The sequence below is a fragment of the Glycine max genome, chromosome 18, assembly GCF_000004515.6.
Source record: "Glycine max cultivar Williams 82 chromosome 18, Glycine_max_v4.0, whole genome shotgun sequence".
In the NCBI taxonomy this organism is placed as follows: Eukaryota; Viridiplantae; Streptophyta; class Magnoliopsida; order Fabales; family Fabaceae; genus Glycine; species Glycine max.
The window spans coordinates 52870411-52880127 of NC_038254.2; the positions used below are offsets into that span (position 1 = coordinate 52870411).

The 9717-nt window shown below is 33.8% G+C and overlaps 1 protein-coding gene across 2 annotated transcripts; it reads right to left on the reverse strand.

The window, feature by feature from the left end:
• Positions 1 to 780: 780 nt before the first annotated feature.
• LOC100817827 (uncharacterized) lies at positions 781 to 7614 on the reverse strand. Of its 2 annotated transcripts, none has more exons than XM_003552366.3 (9): positions 7220 to 7614; positions 7046 to 7128; positions 6826 to 6954; positions 6600 to 6715; positions 5619 to 5700; positions 4625 to 4684; positions 4434 to 4541; positions 1768 to 1813; positions 781 to 1092 (listed from the first exon to the last, which is right to left on the reverse strand). In XM_003552366.3, the coding sequence occupies exons 2-9, from the start codon at positions 7121 to 7123 to the stop codon at positions 878 to 880; spliced, it is 834 nt and encodes a 277-aa protein (XP_003552414.1). In that variant the 5' UTR covers positions 7124 to 7128; positions 7220 to 7614; the 3' UTR covers positions 781 to 877. The 2 variants fall into 2 exon arrangements, with proteins under 2 accessions (XP_003552414.1, XP_006602822.1); XM_006602759.4 differs by having other exon boundaries at positions 7046 to 7131.
• Between the last annotated feature and the right edge of the window lie 2103 nt (positions 7615 to 9717).

Here is a 9717-nt window from a genome sequence, read left to right on the forward strand (position 1 = left end):
ATTAGGTCCACCATTGTGCAAGGAAAATTTCATTATTTGATTGGCTGCTAGTGTATGTTAGAAATATTTTTGGAGGAATTGGGGTCGTTGCTGATGATCGATCATGAAGTGTATTTAATGCTCATTTTTCTATAGTTTCAGGGTGATCATGAACTGCATGCATATATTGCTGATTGAAAGCCTTTCTATTTCTTCTAAAGTTTCTGATGAAGTTCATCATTCCCCTTTTGACCCTGATTTTTTCTGAGCACATAGTTGATTGGCTCCTGTGAATGACATGATGTGAAAGGCCATGCTAGTTGTTGGGGGAAGAAATAAAGTAGTGACAATAATTAATGAAAAAATAAAAAAAAGGACAAAAGAGTAAAGTAAGACCAGCTAATTATGAGTTCGTATGGATTTCACGTGCTGTTTTGAAAGAAGATTTTCCTTGATGATTTCCCACAAGTACTTTTATTCTTTTGGTTTAAAAAACATAAGGATCAGAAAAGGGTGCATCTTATTAAAAATTAAAGATAAGTTTCTTGCGACACTCATCGAGTCATTAGAAGAGTCTTTGGACTCTTTTTGGTGTCAACTAGCCATATATTCGGTTCCTTATACCGTGAGGTTTTCTTAGAACTTTTCACGTCAATGGATTATAATTTATAAATATAAAAAATAAACTGTATTTTTCGTCCCTAAATTTTTAAAATTTTTTTAATTATTAAATTTTTTATTTATATTTTTAATCTTTTAATTTTTTATTTATTGTTTTTCACCAATGATTAAAATCAACAATTCAGACAAGCTAAATCATATAATTCAGATCGCATTCTGCTACAAAAAAAAAAAAAAAAAGAGAGAAAAAAAGCACACTACACTTCTCAATTTCATCTCAATGTTCCTCCGTGAGTGCCCGTTTCTCTTCCTCCTCTAACCTTGCAAGCCATTTGAATCCAAGCTCACACCCTGCTTTTGCCGCTATCTGAAACTTTTCTCTTGCCATCTCTACTGGATCAATTGCAAGAGCTCCCTTATTCCTCCCCCGTCTATGAGCTGCAGCACCTCTCGTCAAACTGAACTTTATTACCGATTCTGGAACCTCAACACCTGAGGCACAATAATTTCTTTTATTAGTACCAAACACTAAACAGGATAAAAAAAGCTATGTACAATGCAAGCCACCAGACCCAGCTGGGAGACATTCAAGTGAGGTGAAGCTAATTATCTTTTAATCTTCAAATTAGTATGTTACGTCAGTGAGAAGATTAAATCCATGATCTCCTTATCGCTCCAACCCTTATGCCCTGCCCCCCAACCACGAAATCACCTTATTAAGGAAGTAATATGAATATCTTCCTTGCTTTCAAAGTGTGGCAGCCACGATTAAAATGCAAACAAACAGGTTGTTAGGTACTTCATCTCAAGGGCAATGCATCTTTCTCATTCATCATCGTGACTTGTCAGTTTGCCACTATAGATATGTTTTGGCAAATCATCTCTTGAGTATGCAGATCAATTGTCAATGGTATTTTGTTCTTCACACGTACCCACCCACATATCAGTAGTAGTATCCAATGTACTAATAAAAATTTAGAATCTAGTTTGTCTTCACACCAGATCAATTTCAATTTCAACCATTCCGTGGAAGACATTACGAGTAGTAGAGCTAAAGATGCCTATAGTTGCCAATCATGAACTTACTAAGACCATAATAATGTTGCCTATAACAATGATATACCACATAATTAGGTGAAAGTGGAGAACATAGAATGAAAAGCTTACCTTTAAGAAGAAGAGATCCATATGCTATAGCAGCCCCAGCATGGCCCTACATGTTTAAGGGGAGTAAAATTTAGAACCAAGGCATACTCTTTACACAAGCAGCTAAATATTTATATTGTTTACACATGCAAATGACAAAACGGCAATAAACCTATTAGGTTGAACGCTTGTAGATTAACTGGGCCATAAAATTTTCAAGGACCATATATCTAGGTGCAAACTTTTTTTCTCATAATAAAAAATTTCACAAGGCAAGATTAAATGCAGTCATTCATTAAATATGAGAAATTAATACTTATTAATATACAGCTACACATTCAACAAAATGTTCCCTTTCCCTCCAATCCTCCATCATTCATATAAAAACCAAGTGTTTTCCCAGTAGATGGAGTTGGCTATGCGGGTCAACGAAAGCCACAATGTTCTGTCATACATCACGTCTATAGAGTATAGACAAATTATGGACTTCTAAATTTTTATTTAATGTTCTGCCTATAGTTTTTCTCAGTCTTCCCACTGCTAGCTATTCAGCTACTCTTCTGATCTACTGTCCTTATAGGGGGTTATAAGTATTAAGTATTCTATAACAGGAGCTAAAGAAAAAAAAAGTATTAAGTATTCTCCACACATGCCCAAATCAAATCACATAGGCCATGTTTTCTATAACAAGAGCTATCTCAACTTCTTCCCTAGTGCATTCATTCCTAATCTTATCATGACTAGCATGTCCACCACTCATCAACTGCAACATTCTCATCACTTCTACATTGACCATTTAGATCTTCTCAGAATCTTTTCCCCTAATGTTATTCCTTGAATAAAGCTTCTAAATCCTTAAAATTTTATCTTATGGTGCTCTTCTAACCCCAACTAAGGTTGAATATGCACTAATTACATTAAATCTCCCCTTCCACTACAAACTTAAGAACTATAATCCTATCAACATCACTCTTCCAATACTTGAAGTTTTCAATGACAATTTTACCCAGCCTATTTGTTTTTAGCAATGTACAACAACTTAAAACCTACAGTGTCTAATTCTCTTTCCTTTCTCCTACAAACTTAATTTTATGCAGTCACATAAAATTAATCTTCCTACTAATCATGGTGTTTCATGGTGTTTACTACTTCAATTGTTTTACCTACAAGAGTGCCTATACTCCATGTTCCAAAGCAAATCCTCTTCCCATGAACTAAATTTTTTACCACACACACATGTAAGCCCCTGCTTATTTTTCACTACATCTAGGCAGGGATGCAGTCACTCCTTTACTCCTTTGACATATGTACTTCAGCCATACAATGCACTGCTTCCAGTCTACAGGCAACAACCTAGCATTAACATCATCATCACCTAGTTCGATCCATTTCTACAAAGTTTTACGTTGATTGTGGATTGCCTAACACAAACCTCACCTTTTATCCGGTCTTGGGCTGGCCATCAAAAGATTTGCAGCAAACAACAGCATGGCAGGTTTCATCATTCATTTATTATGATTGGGCAAAGACATCTGCATTTATTTGTGTCTTCAATATTACCTCCTCACCGATCACTAGCAACAAATCTTTAAGTATAAACAGTGCTTAGAAACTCCTAACTCCTGAACAAATGCCAACTTTGAAGGCCACCATACAAACTGAACCTTCATAATTTTTTTCAAAAAAGGTCTATTTCCCACATAGTCCACCAGTTTAGAAGACAAACTCAACAGGACACTTGATTTAAATAACACAAGCTTCAGTAAACCAGTGAGTTCTAAAAGCAAAATTAAGAAAAAATATAACTAACAAAATTTTAATTACTGCAAATCAGAGCACGAGTAATCAATTAAACTCCATTGCACTTCATGGCTCATGAAGCATTCTCTTTTGCCTTGTTATCAATTCCAAATAGTGGCACGTAGCAGCCGACCCGAAAAATGCGAAAAGCAGGATAGCACATAGGATGATCCTATATTAAAAAAATAAATACAGTCACGTGTGTGTAAGAGCATCTTCAGTGCTCTCCATATAAGAAACCCACTTTATGCCACCTCAATTTTAAGCAACCCAATCAGTTTTCCCTCTAATGGGAATTCCTATTAACAAGTTGCTGGAATCACAAATATCCCATCTTCTCCAACATCCCACTCCATATTCTCTCTCCTATCTTTCCAATTTAATTGTTAAGCAACTCTTTCCAATTTTAAGCAACCCAAAATCACATGTGGCACACCAAAATAATATTTAATTGTTAAGCAACTCAAGCATTGTAGTTAAGCAACTACATTGTAGATGCTCTAATGCTCATAAGACAAGTAAGTTAATGACTATTCATAATTTCAATAAAAAAAATAAAGACTTGCACAAAACATACAGGTAAATAACAAAAGTGAAGGAAACAGTAACATAGCATTAATAGAGACTGAAAACAGGTGAAGTGGTTATCTCCAGTGAAGGTGGGTGGGCAAGAGAAGAGGTATGCACTTCAGGGGGAAGTGCAAACTAAATAAATCATAACCAGATGATATCGAAATTCCAACATATGTTGAACTAGTCTAATTGACCAGACTAATGAAAAAAGAGCATAAAGAAAACAATGCTGAAATGCAGAACCGGGTGCGAGCATTTTACGGAAAACCAATGACTTAAATTTGATTAATTGGTATATTTTATTTCCTATTTACCTTTTCCGATGCTCTGTGGAAACACCACAATGCAGAAGCAATATCTTTCTTGACACAGTCGCCTGTCAAATATACAGCACCCAAAAGGTAAAGAGCACCTGGATGCAACTAGAACATAACATACCCCAAGTAAGGTTTAGATAGACATGCTGAAATCATGGTAAGAAAACACCTTCCATAGGGTTACGTACCTGGTCCACAGCTTTCTCCAAATAATAAAAAGCTTGTTGATCAGACTGGACATAGTCATTCTGTCTCCAAAAATATTGTAAAAACAAATAGTAAAACAAAACTAAAGAATTCTCTCTGGATCACCATACTTCCCAAAGTATTCAATGATATGTACATCATCGAAATCTAATAGAATTGCACAACTATGATGCATAGATACAATACATGTATCCAATCCAATACAATACATATCTGATATGGAAATACAATTACTCTAAAAATATATAACAAATAAGATATACATCTAGATATCTAAGATATGTATAAAAGTTCATAAAACATAATACATATATAATTGTAACTGTAAATCCAAATTAATAACACTTCTTGGCCATTACTAAAAACAAAAATAAAAATTATAATCATCATAAATCAACTCCTATTGTCTACAAATAGGAATAATATCAATCTCATTTCTTTCTTGAAATTATCCATAAAGAGGACAATTACTAATTTCGGTTCATTAAGGGACAATATTTTTATGTTTCCATATCATACATGCTTCTATGTCTCATGTGCAGCTCTATTGAGTTTTCACGACTATTTTTAAAGGCTTGGATACTTCACAGATACGTATCAGTCAAGTATCTAGGTGGAGTATTTAAGAGTATTAGTATCGGTATTGAATATGTAACGGATATAGATACGTGATGTAAATTAAAGTATATGTGCTTCATAATCAGGCAACCAAAGAATCAAGGAACTATTATCAATTCACCATTATGAATACAAAAGATCACGGCCAGGCCATTTCTTTCTGCACTTTAGCCTACCATCGCTCTCCCCAAGGTAATATCTCATTTATTAACCACAAAAAACAATCAGAATCTTAAATTTGCAAATAGTGATTCACGGAGGCATTAACGAATTATTGCAATCATAAGCTCAGTTTGCAAAGTTGGTTGTATGTACATAAATGATGTCATCACAATATAAGGGTTAGAGTACCCTCACCTCAACTCTTAGATGACAACCCAATGCATACTGTGCCTCAGGATCACCCATTTCTGCTGCTTCTACCAATAATGCTGCCCCTCTGTTTACATGGGGAAAAGGGAATATATGGTTATGCATTCATGGTTGATAGATTGAGAGTATTTGTATGTGATTTGAAAAAACAACCAAGCACAAAAGAACTCAAACTAGTCATCGCTACTCAGTGAACCGACAGGTACACTACACATAGTCAATGGAAACTGTTTAAAAAATGGCATAAAAAGAACAGTAAATAATAAAACCTCAAAAGTGACATGAAGGTCATTGATTTTAAAAAGGAAAAAATCAACAGAGAATATCTTAGAAAGCTGCATCATCATACTACACAAAATGAGATTTATAATGTATTGAGGCATTCCATTTCATGACTGATTTTTACTTGGCCCTTCCTTGTGGATTGCTACTTGGTTGAGTTCACATCAGAAAGTAGCTTAACTAGAACAATTTTGTAGGGAATCATAAGTTCCATACAGTGACTTTCATAATAAGTTAATTAAAGAGTAAATTACACTAACTGTCCAGTCTACCCTGAGGTTTCATGACATTACACAAACATCCTCTGCTTTTTTCTACTCCTACACTAACCCTCCTTAATTTTTGAGTTATACATTACACTAACCCCCTTGATTGTTTGAAAAACATTCCACCGGACTCCCCTAAAGGGAGGTTATTGTAAAGCCTAAAAAGGCATTGGGGTGTTTGTGTAATTTCACAAAACCTCAAAGGTGGTTAGTGTAATTTACTCTATCTTAAAAGAAATAAGGCTTGTTTTTCAAGTATTAGTTGAAAAAGAATGAATGTTAAATAGTAATGTGAAAACGACCTATTTTTCTGGTATGAAAAACTTAATTAAGCCAAGAAACAATAGAATTAGAATCATATGGTACAGTAATTCTACATTTATTGATGGAGCATGATGCGGAGAAAGAATTGACTTACACAGCTTTATTAGCTCCTGGAACAGGGTATTTCATATGCAATCTGGACAACCAATACCTAGCATGGGTATTGGTATTATCAGCTTCCAAAGCAAGCTCGAAATTCTCCTTAGCTGTCTAATATTGAACCTCAAATAACTAAAGGTCCTCTTTTTCTTCTCATGCATCAAATCTCAAATAAAGAAACAAATAGCAGCAAAAATAGGTGGAGAAAGCATTTTCATTACCCTGAGAAGAGAAACAATGCCCGAATGCTTGGGATCGGAATAATCGATGACTCTATCAACCTCCTTCAAAGCATTCCAGCCTTTTGCAATGAACTCCAAGGCTTTCTTGTTCCTACTATGCAATGCTCTCTGCAAAAAAAATTCCAAACCCTAGATTGAGATAATAAGCATGGATGTCGAAACAAGACAAGGGTAATACTGTAAAAGCACAACAACATGCCTGCTGATTGAACTGGAATGGAGAAACAACAGTGGAGGGTTTGAGAACGAATTTGGCCAATAATGCCCTCGGAAGCATCTTATCTGCTAAAAAACAAAGCAACAATGGGTATTCCTTTACAGCGTCTTCTAAGAAATTTGGAAAGAAGAAAAAGTTAGAGAAGAGATTGTGTACACAAATCGAAGGCTTAAGTGAAGATGTCGAAGAGAACACGTTCGAAGTGCGATTCAGGATTCACTCTGTCTCGTCAGGCGAACATAGGAGAAATCCGGCGAAGCCAATCGGCGTCACGGCGGCGCGACTCAGACGACGGCGGAGGTAAGGCGCAGAAGAGTCGAAGCATGAAGAAGTGAAGAAAGGGGATGCGCGGTGTGCAGTTTTTTCCAACCGGTCAAGATGTCCAAAACGGGTGGGTTCGAATGGGTTGACGGGTTAATCAAATGCCTTTCTAGTGGAGGGGAGGGGGAGAAGAAAGGAGAGGGGAAAACTAGGCATGGCAACGGGAAGGGTCGGGTCGGGTCGGGTTTTGTTTACCCCACCCCGCCCCCGACTCCCCATTTCTCTCTGGGCCCCCACCCTAGAAATCGACCGGGGTGTATATTTATACTCCATCCCTGTCTTTGATGGGTCGGGTTTTCCTCGTTCCGCCCCAATTTCATATTTCAATGTGTTATATATATTAATAATTAGCGGTTCGGCTACGGGTTCGGGGTGGATATTAAGAATCTCATTCTCGATCCCAAACTCGAATTTGGTTATCGGGGAAAACTTGACCCCAACCCCGACCTCGATCAACTCCAATTTTCCCGTCAAAATCGGGATGGGTCTGGGGCGGGCCTCACAGGTTCGGACCCGTTGCCATGCCTAGAGAAAACGAAGTTTCCATTGTAAAACTATTCAAATAATAATAGATAAAATATAATGTTAAAATAATAAATTAAATACTATAAGTGTTACAATGATTAAAATAAATATTGTAACATAAAAATATATAAAATAATAAAAAATAAACATAACATCTATCATTATCAATGTCTTGATTTATAACGTTAAATTAATAAAATAAATAGTATAATAATTAAATTAAGAATGTTAGACTAACTATGATCTTAAAAGCTAAATTTTATACTTTAATTATTTAACCATTAAAGGAGACTGAATTTTTTTATACTTTAATTATTTAAATATCTAAGTTCTAAAAAAATATTTGATAAATAATCTTTTATAAAATTATTTATTAGTTTTGTAACTAAAGTTAAAATTATTTTTTATTTCAAATTATACAAGAAAGAAATACATGTGTTTATAACTTTTATAAAAAAAAATTCAAGTTTTAAAATATTTTTTTCTCACAAACACAATAAAATCAAACAACACTCACAATAAAAATAAACAAACACATCAAATATAATAATAACAAAAGTCATCAAGTTTAATAAGAATTATATATAACATATTTATGTTTATAATATAATATTATTAATAATTAAATTTATAAATAAATAAATAAATAAATCTTCTAATAATACACAAAACATAGTTAGTCTATATATCATAACAATTGATGAAAAATTATATAAAAATAAGATATATATATATATATATATATATATATATATATATATATATATGTGTGTGTGTGTGAGTTATTTTATACTATTTATTTTATTAATTTATTTATTATACTATTTATTTTATTAATTTAACATTATAAATCAAGAAATTAATAATGGTAGATATTAAGTTTATTTTTTTATATTTTTTATTAATGTCTTGTCCGCATTAGGATGGTTAGGATCTCAGAAAAGTCTTAAAGAGAGTCTTATAGTATGGTTTGTGTTAAAATCATGATATATTTAATATTTTTATAAAATATTATAACAGGAGCTAAAGAAAAAAAAAAGTATTAAGTATTCTCCACGCATGCACAAATCAAATCACATAGGCCATGTTTTCTATAACAGGAGTTATCTCAACTTCTTCCTTAGTGCATTCATTCCTAATCTTATCATGACTAGCATGTCCACCACTCATCATTCTCATCTCTTCTACATTGACCATTTAGATCTTCTCAGAATTTTCCCCCCTAATGTTATTCCTTAAATAAAACTTCTAAATCCTTAAAATTTTATCTTATGGTGTTCTTCTAACCCCAACTAAGGTTGAATATGCACTAATTACATTAAGTCTCCCCTTCCACTACAAACTTAAGAATTATAATCCTATCAACATCACTCTTCCAATACTTGAAGTTTTCAATGACAATTTTACCCAACCTATTTGTTTTTAGCAATTTACAACAACTTAAAACCTACCGTGTCTAATTCTCTTTCCTTTCTCCTACAAACCTAATTTTATGCAGTCACATAAAATTAATCTTCCTCCTAATCATGGTGTTTCATGGTGTTTACTACTTCAATTGTTTTACCTACAAGAGTGCCTATAATCCATGTTCCAAAGCAAATCCTCTTCCCATGAACTAAATTTTTTACCACACACACAGAATGCTATACACTTTTAGCATTTATCAGAGGAAAGATTTAATTAGCATTGATATGGCGTTAATTGCTAAAGAGATTCCAAATTTTATTATACTCTTTCGTTACACTACAATCATTCATGTAATATATTTTGTATTTTTTATGCTAATTTTTTATAATGCTTGTTTAAGA

What these genes read in the sequence shown, in the direction of transcription:
- LOC100817827 (XM_003552366.3), bottom strand. Translation starts at nt 7,123, where the DNA reads ATGCTTCCGAGGGCATTATTGGCCAAATTCGTTCTCAAACCCTCCACT. An exon ending in GTTGTCATCTAAGAGTTGAG is followed by an intron (nt 4,685 to 5,618) that starts GTGAGGGTACTC and finishes TTTTGGAGACAG; the next exon opens with AATGACTATGTCCAGTCTGA. An exon ending in TGGAGAAAGCTGTGGACCAG is followed by an intron (nt 4,542 to 4,624) that starts GTACGTAACCCT and finishes GTTATGTTCTAG; the next exon opens with TTGCATCCAGGTGCTCTTTA.